The sequence below is a fragment of the Echeneis naucrates genome, chromosome 21, assembly GCF_900963305.1.
Source record: "Echeneis naucrates chromosome 21, fEcheNa1.1, whole genome shotgun sequence".
NCBI classification, from domain to species: Eukaryota; Metazoa; Chordata; class Actinopteri; order Carangiformes; family Echeneidae; genus Echeneis; species Echeneis naucrates.
Window position 1 is genome coordinate 20,032,412 of NC_042531.1, and position 25,063 is coordinate 20,057,474.

General features: G+C 40.5%; 1 protein-coding gene across 2 annotated transcripts; it reads right to left on the minus strand.

Moving 5' to 3' along the window:
• Positions 1-753: 753 nt before the first annotated feature.
• On the minus strand, positions 754-10,447 carry cops8 (COP9 signalosome subunit 8). 2 transcript variants are annotated; one of them, XM_029530739.1, is made up of 7 exons: positions 10,350-10,447; positions 9,777-9,847; positions 8,682-8,730; positions 7,287-7,419; positions 2,411-2,518; positions 2,234-2,296; positions 754-1,399 (listed from the first exon to the last, which is right to left on the minus strand). In XM_029530739.1, the coding sequence occupies exons 1-7, from the start codon at positions 10,419-10,421 to the stop codon at positions 1,320-1,322; spliced, it is 576 nt and encodes a 191-aa protein (XP_029386599.1). In that variant the 5' UTR covers positions 10,422-10,447; the 3' UTR covers positions 754-1,319. The 2 variants fall into 2 exon arrangements, with proteins under 2 accessions (XP_029386599.1, XP_029386598.1); XM_029530738.1 differs by lacking the exons at positions 754-1,399; positions 2,234-2,296; positions 2,411-2,518 and adding an exon at positions 2,529-5,730.
• Positions 10,448-25,063: the final 14,616 nt, after the last annotated feature.

A 25,063-nucleotide genomic window follows, 5' to 3' on the forward strand; every position in this document is an offset into this window, starting at 1 on the left:
GTGTAAATATAACTGTAGAATGACACAATGATTCATACAGTCTCTTCTCAGAACTTGCTACATCAGTAGCTTATGGTGGCTGCACAGGGTTGAGCTCTGTCATTCTATCAACAAAGACATGGTCTATTAAAACAGCTCCAATTTCAGATGAAATTAGTGTTCTTGGCTTTGGTCTTCCCTCTTTTCCTTCCATTCTTTCTGCCTGACAGATTATCCCTCCATTGATATTTCCACTAACTGCACTGATTCCTTTATTGGTTTAGTCACATCAAGCTCCAAGTGGTTACTATTAGGAGTCATAAGTACATTACAGTGTAGGTCAGTGGAGTGCGTTTTAGCAAGTAAAAATATGACTGACCATTGGGTCCACAGTTACATCTAATGTTTTAGTCACTCCCAAGAGTTGAAAGCCTCCGTCCACAGATGAATGCTCAAAAGCTGTGCTAAGATTCTGAGACAGAACGGGTGCAACTTCCAAAGTGTTTACCTGAAATCTGCTATATGTTTATTAGGTCAGTCGGAAAAGAGCCAATCAGAAGAGAAGCTTACATGGTCTCTTCTAGTGAGGCACAACTGTTCGCGCTCTTTCACAGAAAAAAGAAAGTTGATGTCATGAGACAAGCGTGATACAGTAAGGCCCTGTAACGTGGGTGTGTTGAAACACTGAACAGCTTTGATTGAGCCCAGGCTGCTCTAGAAAGCAGCACCAACCTAAACCAGAAGTATTGATTAAAGCAATAAGCGGATACTGAATTAGAAACAGCAAAAATATTTATTCACCAGTTGAAACATAAACTTCAAAGTATGAGGTCTGAGGACTGAACTCCACACAGTGATGCATGCATACTGAGACTTCTGTTACCTGATCACATTTGTTTCAAGGCAAACTTTAAGTGCTTAAACAGAACGGATGTACGGTGTGTTGTGGGGGGTTTGTTAGGCTAGCAGTAAAATCACACTGTGAAGAATACTTCCTAATATTTACTTTGAAATTAGACCCTATTTTACACATCAGGTGAGTTTCAAAGAGGAACAAATAATATAAATACATCATTGTTGACTGAGAACACAACCGCCCCACATACATTTTCTGGATGGGAATTAACAGAGGAAGCTGTATAACTCAATGAACATAAATATGGCCCAGAGAAGAGCTTTCTGCAGTCATGCAAGATGATGGGTCTCTTTGTGGTACCTCTTTTATCAGGGAGTCAGACTTTGCAGGAAAAAGGAAGGAGAAAGAGTCTATCCAAACATGTATTCTTCCTTAAGACCAAGCAGGAGAAAAAAAAAAGGGTGCCAGTGGTTATGATGGGTTATCAGTTCTCAAGGAAAGCCACGTAGTCAGTCAGTCTGGCCAACTGCTGCTCATTTGGAACCAATGAAACGGGGGGAGGATCTGTTGAGTGAGAGGAGAGAAGCATGGAAGAGGAGAAGTTGAGTCAGACTGGGGATTCCTCTTTGTGCCAAGAGCTATTGATCTCTCGCAGTTTTAACTCTACAAGCCCACGTGTTCTTGCTGAGACAGACTCAGCAGGTCACAGGCTTCAACTTCATCTGGACATGAGATCTCCACGCCCCAACCCGTTTAATGACACCAACTACGGAGTGTCCCGTGTGATTGTGAAACATACAACATGGACACCATTATGTTTAATATTCACCCCAACAGGGACTGTTTTCTGTGAGATTCACTCTACAACCAAAATCACCAAGTGCTATAAAATTCAAGTTGTGCTGTGGAGGGGGAAAAATCCAGACATGTGGGGATTAATGGTGAGTGGGTTAGCGTTTTTGGGCTGGACATGTGCAGAGCAGATGCTTCAACAGCAAGATCGGATGATTACAGAGGGGAAGACAAACCACAGCCTCCTCCTCGTCCAAATAAATCAGTTTACCCCTGACCCTCTGATTTAAGGACAAGTGATGGCCTGAAGACAATACTGACAAAAATAAAGGAATACACAAGAAGACACTGAAGGGAATATGAAGTGAAAGGTTTGGAAATACAGAAATTATATGAGGGAGATTCAACAAATCAAAAGGAGTGGTTCATTATTACAGTCGTATTATATAATAAGAAGATTTACTCCAAATTTCAAAATTGTTATGAATGTTTAAAATAATTTACCAGGAGAGAAGAAGGAAAAAGGTGCACAATTACTCAAAGAAAAAACAGCACAACAGTAAACTGACAATGGTAAGAATTAAAAAGTGAAACACTGCCACCTACCTGGCTTTTTGGGCATCACCATCCTAGTAGCAGGGTCTGCTTGCCAGCCCTGAGTCACCACACCTTTGGAGCAAACACATAAGTGGGAGAGGAGAAGGAAATATCCTCATCAGCATATGTGCAAACACTGTGCTTTTAAAACATTTCCTGTGAGGGGTCTGTGTGTATTAATCTTACCCTTTACTGCCTCCTCCACAGAGTAGCCAACAAAGGCAGCAAAATCTTCGGCTGTAATGGAAGTGTAGGCCTGTGCCACTAAACCATATGCCCTTTGCCGTGTGCTCTCTGTGAAAGATCCATTAACCATACAAAGTATCAGATGGGTTCACATGAACTGCACACGTGCTAAAACTCTGCTCTGGCTCAACACCAAGTACATCAGCTACAGCACCTTACAGATACAAAACAGTTTGTTATGTCACTTTAACATGGTATTTAATCGCCTTGGTTCTTGTAAACAAAACTGCTAATTAGCTACAGCACTATGTAGTGTGATTCATCAAGAAGGCAGGTGATTCTAGCAAGGGGGGCTTTTCTTTGTTATGATCATTAGCAATCAAAAGTGTGTTTGTTTTAGTAAAATGAATACTGGAGGCCAAACTTGTGTTTCTTGACCCCAAGAACCGAAACTTAATTTTGTGGAGACAAAAACTCTTGTCCATACCTTTATTACTTTTACCATCAGAGTCTGCTTTGGATTAAATGGTACATTTGTTGACAGGATACCTTTGATTGGATTGTAACTGAAAAGAAGTGAGAATTTTCCATGACCAAAAATAATTAACGATCTAGTGTGCAGTGTACCCTTCAAAGTACTGAGGTTTTTAATCAGCAGACTCCGGCAAAGGCATGTCAGCTATCTGAGCTGCCCAATTTTCCAAGCTGACGTTGACACGGTGTTGTCGTTTGTGGAGATACAGGTTTGAGTGACAGGGCCTCACAACAGCATTACCAACACACACTAGCATGTATTTGCTTCTGTGTTTCATAGCCTAGCAACAGTTTATGTGTATCAAAAGGCAGCTCCCAGTCTGCTGAAGCAGTAACAATAACAAATGAGATGGATGAGGAGAGACAGCTGTGAGGAGAAGGCTGGAGTGCTTTCCCACTCTTCTGTCCAAAGCGCTTCCTGTTCCCTGTTACTGAACTTCTCCACAAACAAAAAGAAAGCTAAAAAACTAGAAAACAGCATGGAGGCCATTTTTAGTTATATTTAATTGTTTACCTATTTTTTTAATTCTTGTAAAGTTTTTAATCTAAATTATGTTTGTGGAGTAACTTCAGTCCTATGTTGGTGAGGAGTATTTCATTATATCATTTTACTGAAAGAGAAATGGAGAAGAAATACTATTGGTTTATCAGTGGCATCCCAAACCTGATAGATGACTAAAACAGCAAAATGTTCTGAAATTCAATAATGAATCACACTTTATAAACTGCATCTTACGTTGGAACAACTGTCCTGTGTAATAGAAAAGAAATGAGGACTCAAAGCAAATGCTCGACACTCATCCAAGCAGGTCATCTCGAGGGGCTTTTTGTAACCCAGTCCCCCAGGCTGACGGGTATTTTTAACATGGCCTCTTGACCGTTAGGACCGACTCGTGTGGCAACTGGACCAGCCTTTCTTTAGTGTGCCCTTCTGGCACTTTAGGGTTGGGTTGGAGTTGCTGAGTTAGACGTCTGTGAGTGAGAGCATGTTTTATGGAGGAGAAACAGGACCTGGTCTCTCCTTCCCTGACAAGTCTATTCCAGGGTTGCTATCGTTTCTCAGCCTCTCACCTCTTAAAAATAGCCCCCACTTTTCACCAGCAAAGGCAAAGCAGGCAGGACATGGCAAGGGCTTTTATTTTTAAATACAGTCCATTGCCAAGTAAGAGCAGCAACAGAAAGGGAAACATTTTGATGGAAGCACTCCAAAGACAATCTACATGAACACAACAATACTGGGTCCTCATATGTTTGAGTGTTCCCATAATTTCAATTTCATGATTAGTTCAAGCCTTGATATAAAGATAATAGATGCTTAGCTCCATGCAGTTTTATTCCATATTCAAATACAGACAGAACTGGTAATTACAGGGAGACCACTACTCAAAAAATGAGAAAAACTACTAAAAAGACTTTCCTACACTAGATGTGAGGGAAATGATGCGTGAGCCATCTTCAGACTTCCCATGTTTACATTCATCTACCCTACTTTTAAACAATTGGTTTAGAAGTACAAAAGTATAAAAAGAAATTAAGAAAAGTCACAAATACGACGCTGAAATTGAATATTGCACTGAAAATGAGGGCACACCATTTTAGCCCACATCCACTGGAGACTCTACACCAAAGGCAGTTGCTGCCATGAACATTTGTCAAAAAATCCCGCAAAAGCACAAATTTCATTATTTCCTTCAAGTCCGTTCACATTTCAAATGTTCATTATTCCTCTTCTTCTTCCTCTTCTTCTTCCTCCTCCTCCTCCTCCTCTGCATCTTCAAATTCATCATCATCACACAGCCCAAAGTCCATCTTTGCCAGGACTGCTTCAACATGCTCTGTTGACAAAGTGAAATGGTCCATCTTCTCAAAGCCTGGCTCTGGCCTGTCCTCTCCCAGGGAACCTTTAGCTGCGTCTTTGGTCTGCGTGATGAGGCCCTTAGAGGCCAGCAGAAACTCCGCAGCACCACTCTGCTCCAGGGCTCTCACTGCCAAATCCGTGAGCTCTGAACTGGCCTGCAGTCGTTCACCGTAACGCTGAGCTAGTGCTCGTAGAGCTGCCACCTTATCATCTTGCTCTTTTCCAATCTGCTCCAGTAGAATGGTCTTTCGCTCTTCGAGGACGGCGTATAACAAGTCGAAACGTTCAGCTAGCCCTTGCTTAGCATGCTGAGCATTCTCCTGCACAGCGCGGCAGGCATCATCCATCTGGTTGAGCAGAGCTTGCAGGCGCCCATTGCTGGCAACCAGGGTATCAATAGCATTGCTCAGCTCACCTTTCTGGGCCTGGTAAATACTAGCTAAAGGTGACACCTCACAGTCCTTGTGTTGACCAAACACTTTGCACATGGAGCAGGTGGGTACTTGGCAGGTAACACAATAGATGTTGATTCTCTCATCTTCATGTTCTTGACACATTGGTTCTTTTGATTCTTTAGGCTTCAGGGTGGTTTCTGGACTTCCACTGCCAGTGCCTTCTTGCTGCTGCTTATAGATATCAATAATATTTTCTACCAACAGGTTGCGTTGGAGCCCATGCACGCCATGGCGATCAAGCACAACCTCAAAACGACAAGTAGGACATCTAAAGACTCCTCCAGAAAAGCGGTATGGGTTGCGGGAGTCATAGAGATCACTGGCACAACTACGGCACAAGTTGTGCTGGCAGGGCAGAATGACCACAGGTTTGGTGAACATGTCCAGACAGATGGGGCAGCTCAGCTGCTTCTCTAGGCTGTCCATGGGGCTCGGAGGCCGAACCATAGTTCCTGTCCTCTGGACGTCCATTGTAGAAGGTGCCCGCAGCTAGATCAGTAAGTTTCCTAATTTCCTAAAAGAGAAAACTAAAACTTTCACACTGTCTATTGGTCTCAAAAATTTTGAAAATGGAAGCTTTATTAGCTTCTCCAGAGCTGTTACTTGTAAAAAGCAGATATGTGTTCTGTGCGAGAGCTAGTAGCTCTGTCCTTTATACCGGCCCACACAGCTGGTGACACCCAATCCTTTTGACCAACCAGAGCAACATTCCTGTCTGCTTGCTGGCCAAGGATCTTTTCAGAGAATTGTCCCCCTCCTACCCGGTGTAGAATGCGTCACATGCTCGAGTGGTCACTGTCTACCCTCTAACAGAGCTGGTGAACTGAGCTGAGACAAACAGGGTTCATGTGAGTGGGACAGTGGGGCCCCTACCTGGCAGATTGAGCTCAATAAAACTGGTAAACAAGTCGTTCTCTGCAACATGTGAATAAATTGTGGCTTCCGTTTGATGTTAGTTATATAACTGGTTGTATTTTGCATAATAAACACAGCAATGTTGTTTTTTTAGATTTTGATATACTGTTCACATTAACATCTTAAATTATATAAATGAATGATATTGACTGTTTAAACTATTAATTTGCATATGTATTAAATTAAATGCATCAACTTCAAGTAACTATTGCTTAAAAAAAAAGCTGCTCTATGTTTTTCAAACATTGAGAATTAATATATTTAATATCTGACAGTTAAATTCTGATTTGGTCTTTAACTGAACATTTCCACTAAGTGTATGTACTGTAAGCCCAATACATGCACCAATACAAAATGTGCTACTGAAAATTTTATTTTATGATTGATCTGTCAATGGTTGAAGTTGTTTTTGTTGTTGTTTATTTTAATTAAATAACTTTAAATGCACATTATGTGAATTTAAATTCAAAATGTCTAAATTCCCACAAATTTACTGGGCAGTTACACTCTGGTTGCTCAATTGCCTCATGACTTATCAGCATCCATGGCAGATCTACACAAAGTCCTGTAAACATGAGGGAGAAGCTATTCTTACACTCTTGCACAAGGTAACCATCACATGTTACAAGCAGCCTCCTGATCAACATCTGTGAGCAGGAGGGAGATACCAAATACTACTATTTCTCAAGATCAAAACTAGACACACCTGAAAAACAAAAACATTCAGGTATGTCAGTTATATTATGAGACAGTTGATGATATCCAGTTATATCACGAGACAGTATCAGAGGGAGTATGTGAGCATGTGAGGGGAGAATTGATTCATTGCTGTGTTGTAGTCTCTACTGTCCTTCCTACTAACAGTGTTCTCTCTCTTGAAACACATTTTATTCCTCCTTAACAGTCACATAATAGCAAGAACTGTTCTCAACTCTCGCCCAATGCTGATTGTAATGATGCAGAGGAAATTTATAGATTTCATTCCCTTGAATTTTGCTGCAGTTTGTCCATAGTCAGATGTCTAAAGCACATACGTACTTGTCTTATAATTCTATAAAGCTTTAAGAGAGATAAAAATGATGACAGTCAAGCCAGATATGATTCTTGTTATTACCTCGAAGGGCCTCCATGACTGGTATGATATTCTCCGTCCACTGGTAAGCTGCAATTGCTGTGTAGATTCCTGGAAAGTCTCTCTGCCAAATGCGCTGGCCAACAGCCCAAATAGCTGTTAACTCAGGATTTGCCTGTACACAACAAGGGGAAAAGTATTTCAAAATCCACTAACCATCTAACACTTGATGGGCTTTCATTTGGGTGTCAATGGGTACCACACCCGTGGTACATCAACTGCCACTTAAAACACTAGATCTAAGGTGAGGCAGGATGAAGCCAAATTCTTATACAATCTGAGAACCTTAAGACCTTAGCTGAGCATTACTGAAAAGTTGTGAACTAGGTGACAATAACGTTATTGAGGTTTCAAACACTTAACAGTGTTGAGACAAAACATAACGTCCTGTTGCTCCAGTAGAAACACTGTGTGTGTGAAACAGAGCTCCTAAGGTGTCCTACTATGACTTGTCAGCAATAAGGCAATCCAATATAACTCAACTTAGCAAATGCTTATATTACCAAAAAAATATTATTATGAACCTACTTTTTAGGCCAGGATTCTGTGATGGGCAGAGCTGGTTATATAGCACAGCGGTCCCCAAACTTTTTTTGCGCCACGGACCAGTTTAATGTTAGACAATATTTCCACGGACCGCCCTTTAAGGTGTGGTGGATAAATACAACAAAATAAAATGATACGATCCACATTAAAACTGTGTTATTTTCTAAATATCATAATAAATGTGAATCCACTGTGTACTCGTATGGAACTTTATTAGCAGCGCCCTCACAACATCAAGTGAGTAACATCCTCTCTGCACCCTAACCTCGAACCTAAATGCAACTTTCTTTTTCATGGAAGTCGCAGGCTATTCTGTCTCCTCACTGGGCCTTTTCCTCTTCACAAAGAAACTGTCCTTTTTTAATCATTTCGCTAGATTGTGCGTTTAATTTTAGCGGTAATATATCACATGACCGAGACAAGTATCTTGACATGCGTCAAGAGTGAGTCATAGACGGATGTAACAGAGAGAATCCGGTCATTTTTCAAAATAATATTAATAGTTATAAGTGAGTAGTAATAGTTATAGAAAATAATAGTTCAGATTCAGCTAATAAATAAAACATAAATAATGTAAGTTATTTATTCTTTCTGTGTGGCCTGGTTCAAAAGCCAGGGGATTGGGGACCGCTGATGTAGAGGTAAAAAGTTGTGTGTCTTTAGGGTTAAAAATGTTGTGTTCAAAATGATGTCAGATAATCATGCTTGCTTGCCTGCTTTCAGAGCTCTGTGTTATTTAGACAAACAAAAAGTGATTGAATTGGTAATTGCATGTCTCATAATGAAACAGCAACTTCTTGCAAATGTCTCCATACGTTTTAACACTCTTACCGATTTTATCGCTTGCGGAATCCTCTTCCATAGATACCTGGCATTATTCCTGTTTGATGCACATCAACACAAGTCAGTCAGTACACAGAGTGAAGCTGCAGGGGTATGCAGCAATAGAAGGCAGGGTTGCAGAATTAAACAACCAAATGTCATTTGTGAAACACATATCAATGACGTTGACACATATACATAGGCAAACCTGATGCACTATTAGTCATTTTTAATCATGAGGTCTATCTATTTACTGTAATTATTTCATTTTGGAAGACAGCATAGCCATTTATGAAACCAAAAGATAATGAAATATGGATTCATGCCTTCAATTCAATGCAGTTATTGCTTGCCAGGAAAAAAATTGAGGGACATCAGCTCATTCAAAACACTGTAGCTCAGCTGTTAACCAGAGCCAAGACATTAATTCATTTTTAGTTGCTCATTATACATTCAAAACAGATTCTGTCCTCATACACAAAGCCCTTCATGAATGAGAACCAAGCTGCATTGGCAACTCCCTGATAAGGCTATACACCTCCAAGATCATCTACTCACGTTTTATAAAAGAACAGCTGTGTAATTCTATTGTATTGTGTAATATGTTGGTTTTATCAATTAAGCCTGATATTAGGAAGCAGCCCACATAACATTTTCAAAATTGGGCTTAAAAACCTCTCTCTCCACCTCAGCCTTCAGCTGTCTCAGAAATCGTGCCATTTTCTCAGAATTTAGATTTCTCAGCACAAACGTTCAAAGGCTGCTGTACACCTTAATACCTTACTGATTTCATGTATCCAAGGTACATTGTTTTAACTTATGTTAATTTTCTTTTTATTATTATTATTATTACGCCATCTCATGTATCATTCGTGTATTTCATGCTAAGGTTACGTCATTTCACTTCCCACACTTGTTACACGCAATTTAATTACTGTAAAATGGTAAAATGCAGTGTGGTACATATGTTGTATAGAGCGTGCTATTAAAAGGAAAGCGATTATTATTATGTTTATATATTTTGCATAGACCACATAGTATACCATATGCAAACAGAAAAAAACAAAACAAAAAACAAAACAACAACAACAAAAAACGACTTACATGTCATTGTGGAGCAGATACAGCGCCAGTAGCTGAGCATAGACTTGTGGTGTTGCAATGCCCCCTGGAGCCTAGAGGAAAGACATGCAAGAGGGTGATTAAACGGTGTGTTGTTAAAATGAGCAGGACATTTGACCGTCCCGAATTCCCTGAACAACAACAAGTTGGGCATTTTAAAGATGATTCGCTTCCGAGCTTCGACTAAGTGAAGTCGGCCTCAGCCAGTCATTCAGTGTTATTATGCTGCTTAGCTTCCGCTAACGTTTGAACACCGCTTATCATTTAAACGTATCCGTGAAGGTGAACGGTTAGTGCTGAGATCAACAGGCGACAGGCAGTCACTGCAGTAATATTTTTTTTAAACCTGGTCATCCTGTATTAACCGCTGCAGCAATATCTGTGGCTGTGTTTACCAACCTAGCGAAGATAGCTCGCTATCCAGCTAACTGGCTAACCCCTGTATGCTAAGAGGCACTCAGTGAGACTGTCTGCCACTTCTCTAACTGGATGTCAGAGGCTAACAAGCCTTTAAAGACAGAGCCCGAGACATGAACTTCGCCTTAAAGCGCTTACCTCAAGCTCTTGAGCTTCGCATTGCTCTAATAACTTGTCAAAATTTTCTTCCATAATCACAGCAGTAGGCATGATGATGCCTAGCTGCAGCCCCGGTATCTGCTTCCTCTGTGTAATCGGAGCGGAGCAGCAGCAGCTCGGACAAGCTGCTGCCCTCTGCCGGAAGAAGCGCGAAACTACACACTCTGTGTCACACCACCGCAAACAGCGTTTTCCAACAGGGCCGTGGGGTCAGGGTTTGGGTCCAACACGAGCTGCTGCTGCCCAGATAGCTGAAGAAGTTAATGCTGGTTTTATTGGGAACGTGTCAGGGAAGACAGTATGGGGTTGCGTAGCCACAGACCAGCCAGGGTGCCCATGCTGACTCCTGTTGACTGCACAAAGCACCAACAATGGGCACGTGAGCACCACAGCTGGACCACGGAAGGTGACATATGGAAGTAGGTGGCCTGGTCTGATTAATCACTTTTTCTTTTACATCACACTGTGGGCTGGAAGATTTTAGAACATTTAAATTTTAGAAGAAAACCTGCAGGTTGGATTTTGGACTTTTTAACAAACAGGAGACAGGGGGCAGGGGGCAGTGATAAAGTGTATCTATTCTAGAACATAAACATCTGGAATTTGAAGTATCCATTCACATACCACTAAACCTGTTTGGTTTGAACAACCCAAATTTGATCATTTAACAAGTTTTCCCCCGGCCTGGGTCCTTTCTGTGCGGAGTTTGCATGTTCTGCCTGCGTCTGTGTGGGTTTCCTCTGGGTACTCTGGTTTCCTCCCACCATTCAAAGACATCATGCCTGGGATAACTGGTGACTCTAAATTGTCCGTAGGTCTGAGTGTGAGTGTGAGTGGTTGTCGGTCTCTGTTGTCTCTGTGTGTTGGCCCTGCGATGGACTGGCGACCTGTCCAGGGTGTACCCCACCCTCGACCAGTGCGAGCTGGGATTGGCTCCACCACCCCTAACGACCAGGAAACTGATAAGTGGTTGAAGATGAATGAATGAATGACACAGGAGGGTCAAAGTTAATGGGTTTTTATCTGACAAAGTGTGCTCCTCTACTGGCTCACCTCAAGAGTTTGTGTTCTCACCTTTGCTATTCATCTTCTACAACAATATGTCTAAGAGCACTTTTAAAAATTGGTTAATTTTAAAGTATGCTGACGTTCCTAACCTTTTTGACCTCTGAGCTCAATTTTCCCAGTACAAAGTGACCCGGGGCCCATTCAAACACTTGTTGCTGAGGTTGAGCTGCTGAGGGTGGTGCGGCGCTGGCAGAAGAACTAAACCTCTTCTTCTCCCATTTTGAGACCGAAAAGCCAGGAGCCCCAGCTCAGATCCACACCAATTTGCATACAAGACAAACAGGTCGACAGAGGACGCCGTGAATACAGCACTTCATACAGCGCTGACCCACCTGGAGACACAGGGAAACAACGCCCACCTTCTCTACATGGATTACAGTTCAGCATTCAATGCCATCCTTTCCCATGGTCTCGTGAGGAAACTGCTGAACCTCGGTCTACCTCACTCCACATGCCCCTGGATTAAGGACTTCCTGTCGGACCAGACCTGTCGGAGAGTGTCAGGATTGGCCCCCGCAACTTCCACAGCTCTCACACTCAGCACCAGTTCCCCTCAACGCTGCATGCTGAGCTCTCTGCTCTTCACCCTCTACACCTCAGACTGCACCCCCATCGATGCCAGCAACACCTTCATTAAGTATGCAGACGACACCACAGTGGTAGGCTGCATCACTGGGGGGAGGAGTTCGCATACCATGACGAGGTGCAGCAGCTAACTGTATGATATAGAGACAACAACCTGCTCCAGAACACAGCTAATAATTGACTCCAGGAGAAACAAACTGGACTTTCAGCCCATTTTCATTGGTGGGACCTCTGTGGAAAGGCTTCCGCTTCCTCTGGGTCCATATAGAGGAGAAACTGACCTAGCACCCTGGCCACTCCCTGTTTGAGCCACTGTAAGTCTGTATATTGTTTATATTGTTGTATAGTTTTTATACCCTGTACTGAAGCCCTTACTTTTCATTGTACTTGTGACAATGACAATAGACTGCTACTGTTACTGCAGACTGCTACTGAATGTGCTCCTATGCTGATCTGGTGATCGGCATTGCCTGAAGTTTGGACCAAGTTTTCTGCTCCATCACTGCCTCCACAGTTTAGCTCAATCCATCCCACCAAGCTGGCTCCTCTGATCACTTTCTTGAGCTGTTGGTTGTCTCTCTTCTTGGTACTGCTGTTCCAGCAGACCATGACATAGAAGAGAACACCAGCGACCAAAGACAAGTAGAACATCTGCAGGAGTTTTGTGCAGACATTGAAGGATGCCCGCCACCTCAAATAGCACATCCTGCTCTGCCCCTCACATTAAGGACCAGTCCAGTTTATTATCCAGCTCCAGCCCAAGATAGTTTTACGTTGAAGTTAACTTGACTTCTGCCCTTTCAATGCTTGATGCTTTTAGTTCCATAAGAAAGTTTCTTCTATGATCTATCAAGGAAGGTCTCTTTCTGGATCTGAAAGCAAGATCCAATGTCTTCAGTCATGCCCACATCATGTGCTGTTGAGGTGATGGTTTCAGTAACTGTCACGTCATCAATACGCTTACTAATGTTAGCGGTCATGGTCCTTGGGTTTATCTCCAGATTTATCCACTCCCTATAAATCCTCATTTTGGACCTTGGCCCACCCTGACCAGCTTTTATTGTACCTCTGTTTGGGGGATAAAGGATCCTACAATAGTGGGGTAGTGAGGTAGGCAAGCATTGCATAATCATGAATGTTTCATGAACGTGACCTCCAAACATTTTTAACTGAGATAAACTCTCAGTCCATTACAATACACTGACACCACTACAATACTTTGATATATTTCAGCAATACGTTAGCAGGTATAAAATATGCATAATTCGTATTAGGTATATTCTCTTAAGTTGCCCACCTTGTTGTCCAGTGAGCTTATATTTGCCTCCCCAAACGTCATTTCCTGATAGACTTTTGGTGTTTCTGGCCTACTGGTATCAGTGTTTGCAAAAGACACCACAACTTGCCTCTACAACTCATGCAGAGGCACTGTGCTTTGGTGGTTTGTACCCAGTCTCCAGAAGACTGTAGCAGCTGCTGTTGAGTTTTGCTGCTCTCTTAATGAGAGACTGTTGCATGTATATGTACTATATGATCCATTAAAACAACATCAGCTGACTCTGTCTAACAGGTTAATTGATTAAGTCATCTCCAGTCAGTTCTTTGCACTACACTGCATGCTCCAACAGCAATATGGGTAAAACACATTATGGAAGACCAGAAAATTAAAAACACAAAAACAGAAGGATCATTATTAACTCCGGGATAAAACGAGTCTACTTACTCTGTTATTCACTGGTAAAGGTTGTAGTCATGCTTGTGAAAAAAAAAATTATAATAATAAATCAAATGAAAAAAATTTGACTAGTCACTCTTGGTTGATTACCAATTGTAGGTTGTGAGTAGTTCATGTTCACATTCATGTTAAAGCAGAGAGAGCTGTCAGTGTTGATTGATTCTTTGTAATTTTTCCCTGGGGATATAGACATAGTATATTTCCATTAGCTGGTGTTTTTCTTTTTCCTTTTAAATTACAAGAGCACTTTTGAAGACTTCCATCTGGTCTTAGTGGATTCCACAGCACTGCAGTGTAAATGACTGCTGTTCATTTACAGCAGGATTTCAACAGTATTAACCTGTTATTTTTAAATACAGCATTTTTCAGCATTTTACGAAACAAAAATCTGTCAATTTGCCACTTTTCTTTCTTTACAGAACTATAATGTATATTCCGAAATGCAGCTATTTGAGTAGCACACTAGTATGTACACTACATTATTGTGCAGTATTTTCTTTAATTCTGGAAAGGGCAATTTCCCCTGAACCGCACATGTGAAGCTGGATCTATTATTTTCTTCATCCATCCCTATCTTGCTAATGATTTCATGATGAACAGTTTTATTTAATCCATAAATTGGTGCAAAGTATATTAGTGATGTTTCCAGTTTGTATGCATTAGCCTACTGAATATGCACACATCATGAGTGAAGGATTCAGCTAGCAAAAATTTCATAGACGTTTGCCAAATAATCAGACAGCACATGCTCATTTTAATTTAGTCTAAAAGAAACTGTGGACACATGTACTTGGTGATGCCTTAAAAGTGTAGCTAAATAGTCCATGGACGTAATCTCAGCAGTTGGGTAACATTCAGACTTCCGTTTTACGCTGATTATTGGTTGGTAATGTAGCAGTACAGAATAAGATAATGGTTGGATCAGAAAACTGCAAATCTTCTTTGCTGTAATTACACACGCATTACAAAAGGTGGATATGAGGGGCACACACATCTGAGAATTTTTTTGCAATTTATGTATGCATAATGTAACTCCACTGTCTGTATCTCTTTGTACTCCACTGAACTGTTATATTCTGGTCACCTGGTCACCAAATATATTATTCGTCAAAAAAGGTGGTATAATTGATCATGTAAGTATTTCTGAGCTTAAGTGACTTGTACTTGTATTGCACCATGTTCAGCAAAAAGACAAAATATTTGAAAAGGCTCTGTCTTTTTTGGTTTTGTTTCCATTAGTGTTAACATGCAATTGTTCTGCATGCGCACTTTATTAAAATAAAAACTAAAGTGCAATAAGACGCATTGGATTTTTTTCTCTGAAATTGTAAATACATGATGGAAAATCAGTGGCTCTGTTCTTGATTCACAAAGCACATTTTGTTGTGATTATAGCTTTTGTGAAGTGTGACAATGTATTTATGTATTTATGTACATATAAACATATGTTAACAGTAAAATATTATGAAAGTCATTTTAAAAACAGTCCATGCTGTATTTTTCACTAACAGTACAAAACTGTACATTTTAGCAACAGTAAAAAAAATATAATTTCACAGTAACTCAATGGCCAGAGTTTGTTTACAGATTTATTTTTTACAGGAAAACTTCTAACAGTGTGAGAGACTGCCTTTCCTCTCTTCACTGATGATACCCAGCTAGCAGCCTGTACTGATTTCTGTTTTTTAATACTTTTTGAGCCATCTTCTTTGATGTTGTCCACTAAATTCACTACATACTTTCAACCAGAAAAATGGCTTGATACCTCAGGCAGAACTCCAATGTACATTAACTAGTCTGATGTTTTTAGATTTATTTCACCTTTTCATGACTCTGTCTGTCCTCTGAGTTCATTTTGCCTTCTGCTGTAGGTCTAGACCTCTCTAAATCCCTTTAATTGCTTCCACTTGAAGAACATTAAATATCAAACTTTTATTTTGCTCTCTGCCACAGCCCAACTTGCCCAACCAAAACAAAATTCAGCTATAAAGAGTATTGTACTACTTTGAAGCTTGGGGATGTGTCCTTGAATCCCCTTTTTTAATGCTAGAGTTTCCCCAAGGTGACAACTAAAATATAACGATGGCAGTCACAATCTGGTTTTAAACATTACCATCAACACTAAAAACATTTTGCAATAATCCACTAGAGGAAATAAAGTTTGAAAACATCCTAGTCAACAAAATAAACAATGCAACTAAATAACTAACTCAAGTCAGTGTTAGAGAAATAAATTATTTGCAATGGGCTACAATGCAGACAAGAAGAGAGTTCATGTAAAGGTTGTAATAATTACTGTAAAAACTGTTTATTATAACTAAGGACAGCAGTTTTAGCGATGAAAGCATCATGTAAATGTGTGATGTGCAGAAACAAAAGATGGTACTAACATAAATGGATGCCAACAATATTGGAAGGAGAAAGCAAGCAAATGTGAAATGTATCAGCTGATGTCCAACACTTTCCTTGCTAGGGTTGGCCATCACATCCTCCAAGTTTAGATGTGTGCATTTAGGTGCACAACTAAAACAGATTCAGTCTTGATCCCTGCTGTGAAAAACATCCAACTTTGTCAGATTTAAGTTAAAAAGTCTCTTCACAGAAAATACTCTAGCTCATGTGAACCCAGGTTGTATGATGAATCCTTTTTGCATTCAATCACATGACTTTCAAATGTGAATCAGCCTGGTATCTCATGCCTGCACATTTTCTGTCGCTATAGATGGATAAACCCTGTTAATGAATTAAACTTCAGTATATAATTCTGCAATGGCTGAACTCACCACTTGTGAGCAGCATTACTCCGGCACTGCAGTGTTTAGAGTTCCCATGTGTCAGAAAAATGAGCCTATTTGTCTAAAGTGTAAAACAATGTAGGTCTAAGGTCCACACTGTATAAATGATCTGCTGTGTACTATCCTGAGGCTTATAATGCTTTTCTACATTTATCATTTATTAGTGTCTCAGGACCGTGCACACAGTCAATGGACCTCTATAGCAGTAGCTATAGAGTCACCTTTGTTATCCTGTGCGGTTCTTTTCTTATTATTCCTCTTCTGTTTCGAAATTTCGGGCTTTTTGAGAAAAACCCAGTGATTTATATATCAAAGCGTCAAAAGTGCAGCTCTGGCTGATTCAATGTGCAATGTATTTTTCTCTAAGGAATACAAATTTTTGGCAACATCAAGAAAGTGACCAAAGAATGAATGGATGTCTATTACATGTGTGTATTTGGGTGTAGTTTGACTCTCAAGTTTTCAGCCTTCTCAAAGCTGTACTACTTCCCCCTGCTTACAGCTACAGACTGTTAAAAATTTAGAACGTTGACAAAAGTACTTTTTGAGCAGCAACTGTTCAAGTATCATGCTCAGCTCACCAAAAGGGCTAACGCATAGACAGAGAGATGAACACTCACATTCAGGGTTGGAGTCACCAATTAACCCAAACATGCATGTCTTTGGACGGTGGGAGGAAGCCCACACAGGCACAGGGAGAACATGAATAAATTATTACAAGAAGGAAAACATCATCTTCTCCTGAATGATTAGAACTATAAAATAGTAGCGACCAGCCTGTCAGACCACATCTACTCTGAATCAGAGGAATTAGAATATCACTTCTCGAAATGTATAGAAACAAGAATGACAAGGAATCGATTGTGATAGCAGATAGTGTTTGTTATGCACTGATTGTATGTACCTACTTTCTCTGCTGTAAATCCACAGTATCTCAGTGTTCCTAATTCTCATAATAAAATGCTCCATTTCAGTCTCAGTTTACAGTACTCCTGTGGTTCACTACGGGCTTATCACTGTGTGTTTCAGAGAGGGACAAGGAAGAAAAGAAATAGATTTGGCTCATTGGTTTCAGTTCATTTCACTACACTATCAAAATCAACTCCAGAGACCTACTAAACCTGGAGTGCAGGACTTTTACATATAAATGAACGTCTGCTACATTCAAACTCTTTGCCAAATGACTTCAGTACAATACAGTTTAAGCTCATCAGTGGCAAGTAAATCTACATATTGCACAGTACTCTTGAGATTTGTCTGTGGCAAATTTCACATGCTGTACACTGTTAGTGATGTGTTTTACGCCAACAAGCAAATTTGTCCGAGCAGATATATATAAGAAATATACAACATAACCATATGCAACGGCCCATTTAAGCACCAGACAAATAGCTCCGTTATCTTTTAGGTTTATAGATCAAAATCAAATTATTCATTCGGTCATTTGTTCATTTTCAACTGCTTATCTGTTTTTGGGACGCAGGGGGTGCCGGAGCCAATCCCAGCTCACACTGGGTGAGGGTGGGGTCACCCTGGACAGGTCACCAGTCTATCACAGGGCCAACACACAGAGACAGACAGAGACCAACAACCACTCACACTCACACTCAGACCTACGGACAATTTAGAGTCACCAATTAACCCAAACATGATGTCTTTGGATGGTGGGAGGAAACTCATGCAGACCCACGCAGAACATGCAAACTCCCACAGAAACGCTCCAGGCTCAGGAACCGAACCACAACCTTCTTATTGTGAGGAAACAATACTAACCACTATGCTGCAATGCTGCAGTGCTGTCCAAATCAAATCAAATCAAAGTTATTCATATGGTGCCAAATCATAACAAAATTACTTGAAGGCACTACAGAGGAGACATAGACCAACGCTTTATTGAATTATTTAAAGAGACCCATCTAATCTCTCCATGAACCAGCACATGGTCACAGTGAGTTTTCTTCCTCTAAAAGGACGTTTTTTCCTCCAGACAAACCCAGACTCAGAGTTGGCAGGCATCTACATTTACTGGTTAGTCCCAGAGAAAGAAAGAGAGCTGGAGGGATGGAGAGAGAACAAGAGCAGAAGGAGAGAAAACACAATAAAATGCCAGCAAAAACATAAATAAGTGAAGTTCATAAATACATATCAGTAAGTTTACTTAACAGCAAGTGACAAATTGTGATTAGTAATGGTAGTTAATGATAACTAATGTAACTATTGCAGTAGGTGTTGAACAGGAACATGGAGCAGGGATGATTCAGCACCTACAGTATGTGGACAGGGCGAGAGAGGACAAGAGGGAGAAACAGACTTGATGGATGAAGCAAAGCTGGTGACATGTAATGGTCTGATGTACATTTGAAGTACAGCTGGGTGTCATACACAAATCGTTGCTACAACAGCTTTTTCAAGGAGAAAGGGAGGTTGCACATCAGTCCATAATCAGCCAGAACATCTGGATCAAGATTAACTTTTTTGAACAGAGCTTTAACTGCAATCTCAAGAGTGTGATACATAACCTAAAGATAAAGACAAATTGATCAGGTACATGAACTATACTCATGATGAAAGTTAGGCTGGCACATTTATTGAATTTTGTTATGCAGCTTAGCTAAAAGGCATTTGTTGTAACATGCAACCTGGAAGGAATAAAGTTTTCTTTCAATGGGTTGAGGATCCTGAGAAATAATAATGTCGACAGAAATGCATATAGGCCATGAAATACGTCCCAAGTTCAAACAGGTAAGACCAAAGGAGATGTCTAATGAAAGAATAAACTCCATCACATAGAACTTCAATGACCATCCATCCATCTTCATCTGCTTATTCAGGGTCGCGTCGTGGGGACGCCAATGACCATTTGCAAGGAATTCTTTAGACTTCAATAGATGCACAGCAGCATTTGTGCTGAAAAGGTTAGAGTGACAGTCTGGCCCAAACCTGATTGTGATCCAACATGCAATGCAAATATTTCATTTATGTTTTCAACAGTATGTAAGTAATTACTCTCACATCCAGAGGAGGGAGACAGAGTCAACATGATATTTGCACTGGCTGCTTTGTTTATTAATCCTTCATTATGAGGCACCTCACCAATTGGGGAAATAGTCCTGTGAAGACCTGGGAAAAAAACATGAGCCCATACAGTCTCTGTTCAAGCAACTTATTATGACCATAGGTATGTCAGTCACCAAGGTGACCTCACCTTGGTTGATGTTGCTATCGCGGCGGTGGTGAAGTAACATGACGTAGAACAAGAAGAAGAAGAAGAAGAAAAAGAAAAAACATCAGTTGTTCAAAACTGTTTCTTTTATTTCTGGAACCAATAGTAATCATTTTTTCATTTACCCATGACCAGTCTCAAAGGTCAAAGTTCCTTTAAACACAATGAGATATTACTATGTTCTTTTCCTAAACCTAACCTAAATTAGTTTTTGTGTCTAAACCCTACCTTGTCCATTTTCAATGGCTGGCTCCTCTGGACGACACTATCCACAAAAATGTGGTCCTTTTTAGTTGTTGTAGCATGTCTGGTCTTTTGGAGATTTTGGCTTTGGAAACATGTAAATTGTTTTTTTTTTTTTTTTTAATCCTCAAAAACTTAGGTTTGAAATCTTTTGGTTTTAACATTTGCACCTTTCGCTGAAACCTAGTACTTGCATTTGAAAGTGTGATCCTTGGGCTCTCTGTCAGTGGTTCTCACTGCCGCATCATTTTCATCACTGGCATGCAGTGAATCCTGGGATAGGTTAGGAAGAAGGAGCCACCCATTGGAGACTTATTTCCTGACTGTGAGACATTTGGTCTGCAGCTTCTGAATGATGAGAACTCTGAAACAAGGCACATGACTGCTCCCTTAGCTGAGCCACATGTCAACTATTCTTGTAACCATGACAACAACGGTCCAGCATGCCTGCAGTTGCATGTCAGAAGATGCTCCCTTTTCATTCTTACATTGTTATATTGCTCTAGGCCATGTTATACAATCGGGTAGCACAATGGTGTAGTGGTTAGCGATGTCCTCCAACAATCAGAAAGTTGCGAGTTTGATTCCTGGGGCCTTTCTGTGTGCAGTTTGCATGTTCTCCTGATGTCTGTGTGGGTTTCCTCCAGGCATGCCTAAGTTAACTGGTGACTCTAAATTATCAATAGGTCTACGTGTGAGTGTGAGTGGTTGTTGGTCTCTGTTTGTCTCTGTGTGTTGGCTCTATGATGGACTGGTGACCTGTAAAGGTTGTACCTCGCCTGGGACGTTGGCTGGGATTGGCTCCAGCACCCCATGACCTGGAAATGGAAATGTGGTAGAAGATGGATGGATGTTGTGCTTTGTTTCTTGGCTCAAACAAATTGTTGGCAATGAAATCCTAGTGATTTTGGATTTGGACAAAACCCAACCAGGACACGCTTTCATCTTACACTCATAGCGTAAGGTTATCATTGACTTCCATTCATTGACTTGAGTGTTAGGTTACGAGCTGTGTCAACAAATATTATCGATCCATCTGATTGTGTAGGGTCTTATTCGAGCCCCTTTAACTAATTCAATTGTTACATTGCCACAGCTGTATAAATCATTGAGCCCTGATGGCTGGTGCCAGCAGAGAAGAATCCTGCATCATGGTTGAACAAAGTGAGACATTTGTTTGTGTAAAATCAGGTCAAGCTGTGTGTTTTCACTTTGCCTTCACTGATGTCATCTGAGCATCACTTGTATCAGTGTAACCGGTGTTCCCTGTAGATGGTTTCAGGCTTTCACTCCATCTGTTCCTCTTTTCACTGTTCTCTGCCTGTTGGGTTTGTAGAGTTAAAAACTGAAGGGAGATGTGAGCGAACCTAAACAAAAGCAGACAGACAGTCATATATTGCCATAAAAAACAATAACAAAAAACAAAGCCAAAACAAAACAGTTTTGGAAGTGAATCCTTTTGACCCATAGATAAATTTTATTCAGTGATGTCTGGTGGTTGAGAGATAACAGGAAGTGTCCTGAACGGACACAGACACAGCTGAAAGTTCATTAGCTACACCTAGCTGAAATGAAGACTGCCTTCATGCAGCAGCTATGCACTAAATTCTCTTCCACGAGGGGTGCAATTCTTAGTTGAGCTATTTAAATACTTTTTAAGGTGTCGATTCAGCTTCCGTTTGTGTAGTTGATTCTGTTGTAGTTTGTGATGCTGCTGAGCCGTGTTGCATTTGGTGGGATGACATTTCTGTTATCTAGCATACCCTCTTTGACATGGGGGATTGGTCAAAATAATAGAAAAACCTGTCGGTACAAAACGGTACAATTCAGCACCACCACAGTTGACGTTTCATTAAGAAATGATTTTCCCATCTTATCCACTTTAGTTGAAACCACTTCAACTTGCAAATGATGATGATGATGCATGTTTTATCCAGCCCTCATTGGGTCCGTCTAACCACACCACTGAGTGATACTGGCTATGGAAAACTGACTGCGAACCACATAGAATCGCTGCTGTTACAGTAGGCTGGGTTAGGGTCCCCTTGAAACAGAAAAAAACCCCCCCAAAAAAAAAACAAAACACTTAGTTTTTATTTTTCTTAATATTTACTAGCAAAGTGAAATGGCCTTCCATGGGATATCATAAATTATATCCAACAACTTCAAGCCAGACACGTATAATAAATGATCTTGACACGATGCCCAAAACTCTTTAATCATCCTGTTTTTACATGTTCTCTTACCAAGAATTGTGCAGTTCATCCCCGTTCAAGTTCTCTCACTAAGGTGACGCCCACAGATGGCAGTTGGGTCAAGATCTTTCTGATAATTCATCAGTAATAGAAACAACAACAGCAATTTTTATGATTTTACTGCACACGTGTATTCATGCAAGTGTGATTGATGGGTGTCAAGCTGACAAAATGAAGCATCTTGGTTGTGTATAATTTTCCCTTGAATTGCTCCAGATTTTTTAAATTTGCGTTTAGCTCAACACACCTCCACACATGCAAAACATCTGAATAATTCACAGGCGAGCACTTCACACTGCTCAGTTCACATATAAATCGATCACGGTTACCTTTCTGGGATTCAGTGGAATATGATTATTTTGCTGTATCTGTCTATGTTTAAAAGCTTTATATGAATTTTACACAACATTCTAGGTAATGATTTGCCCTTGCTATACTTACTGACACAGACTCACAAATTGAAATGGGTGTAGCGAAGAGGGCATTCTGTGAATGCCTGTCAGTGCCATGACACTGCACTAGACCAGAAGCATCTCACCACATCCTCAACTCAGGCCACATCTACTCCACTACGATCAGGCCCATAAATACTTGGACTTTCACACAGTTTTCAGTATTTTAGCTCCATACACCACCACAATGGATTTGAAATGAAACAATCAATATGTGCTTTAAATCCAGCCGTTCAGCTTTAATTTTAAGGTATTAACAGCCAAATCAGGTGAACAGGGCAGGGATTACAGCACATTTTATATGTGCCCTCCAGCTGCAAGGGACCAAACATAATTATGTATTTGCTCATGGACACGCACGCGGACAGCAGCAGACACTAAGGACATGCAAATATCTTTTGTTGATACTCTGCTTGGATGGTATACATGAACAGTAAGTGGTCTCTCTGGGTTGCTTTGTCTGCATTACTTAAAGATATGCAGATTCAAAATAAGAAATACTTTATTAATATCCGGAAGGATTTTTTTTTAATCATCCCCCCAGTCTACTGTATTCTTTCTTCTTTTGTTTTTTGGCAATATAGTATCATTGATCTCAAGGTCCAAGCATTGGTCAGACAAAAATAAAGGTTCTTCCTGAATATTTAAAGAGTGCAAAAGAAAGTGTTAACAGCTGTACTTTATAATCCTCATCTAGAGCCAAACATGTGACCTAAATCAAGTCATATAGCATTACGCCCAACCCTGTGCTAGATGGTCCTGACATTCATTCCTTCATTCATCTTCTACCGCTATTCTGTTTCCGGTTGCAGGGGGTGCTGGAGCCAATCCCAGCTCACACTGGGCGAGGGAGAGAAGCCTGTCATTGGATGGTGGGAGACACTGGAGAACCTGGAAGAAACCCATTGAAGCACGTGCAGAACATGAAAACTCCCAACAGGAAGGCCCCAAGCCCAGGAATCGAACCCACAAACTTCTTGCTGTTATACTGCTGTGACTTCTGCCCAAATTTCTCCACTGGTTGTGTTGCTGTCAGGCAATAAAGAATATTGGCATCTGATATGGCATAGTGGAATAGTGCTTAGCGATGTTGCCCCACAATAAGAAGGTCTTGGGTCCAGTTCCCGACCTGGGGCCTTTCTGTGTGGAGTTTTTATGTGCTCCCCATGCCTACCTGGGTTTCCTCTCACCATCCAAAGACATCATGTTTGGGTTAATGGGTGACTCTAAATTGTCTGAGTGTGAGTGTGAGTGGTTGTTCGTCTCTGTCTGTCTCTGTTTGTCGGCTCTGTGATGGACTGGCGACCTGTCCAGGGTGTATCCTGCCCTCGCCAAGCGTGAGCTGGGATTGGCTGCAGCACATTGCCCTGACCTGTAAATGGATAAGTGGCAGAAGATAAATGAATGAATGAAAGAATAATAATTATTGCAGCATCAGGTGATGAGCAGGAAAATGGAGTAGCAGTGATTCAGTAGACAGGAAGAGAGAGGGATGTATGGGAGAGGGAACAGGAGCAAGAGATAGCATTCTCCAGCAATGTAGGCCAATATAGTGTACAGTACAAGCACCTTCACACACACACACACACACACACACACATACAATAATATGATACATTCCTCCATTACTTACAACTAAGTCATACACTGTGTCTCCATTGTCAAAATTGTATACAGGTTAAATTTCCCCCTGGGATATAAACACACACACGCACACACAGGGATAACAGTGTGTATTTATAGCGTTTCAAATGCTACACATGGTGTCAATGCAATAATAATGTCCTTTTGGTCTGTGCTAACAAAGCTTTCTAAAAATAAAATCAGCTCTAAACCATGATTTGGACAAAAGTCTTCATAATGAGAAGTAATTCAGCTTTTCTAAATATTTCATACTTGTACTTACTTATTACTTATAAAATGTTAATCATAACACATAAAACAAAGCAAAGCCATAATATTAACATTATGTACAGATGCAACAATTAGATGGGATGGATAAAGACAGATAGAGTCCACCTTTCTTTTTTTATTAAATCACTGTTATGTGTTTTTTTGTAATTTTTTAAAATTTATTATCATGTCAAAGCAAAATCTGATAAAATGACGAAATATTCGTGATGTCAACCTCACTGTGCACCACGATAACAACCAGAATATCCGTAAATAAGGAAAGATGTGCAACAATGAATGCAGTCTGAGTTAAGTTGCTCTAAGTAAGTGTCTAGATGACTTATTCTCATCCCATGTTGCATTATTTATACTATAATATCCAATTCTATTAAAATTGATATGAATTGCACCAAATGATAAAATAAATGATCTCAAGGCATTTTT

Coding starts and splice junctions, on each gene's coding strand:
- cops8 (XM_029530738.1), bottom strand. CDS start 10,421: ATGCCTACTGCTGTGATTATGGAAGAAAATTTTGACAAGTTATTAGAG. Junction 9,848..10,349: donor GCGAAGCTCAAGAGCTTGAG/GTAAGCGCTTTA, acceptor TCTTTCCTCTAG/GCTCCAGGGGGCATTGCAAC. Junction 7,420..8,681: donor TTCCGCAAGCGATAAAATCG/GTAAGAGTGTTA, acceptor TGTTGTGTACAG/GCAAATCCTGAGTTAACAGC.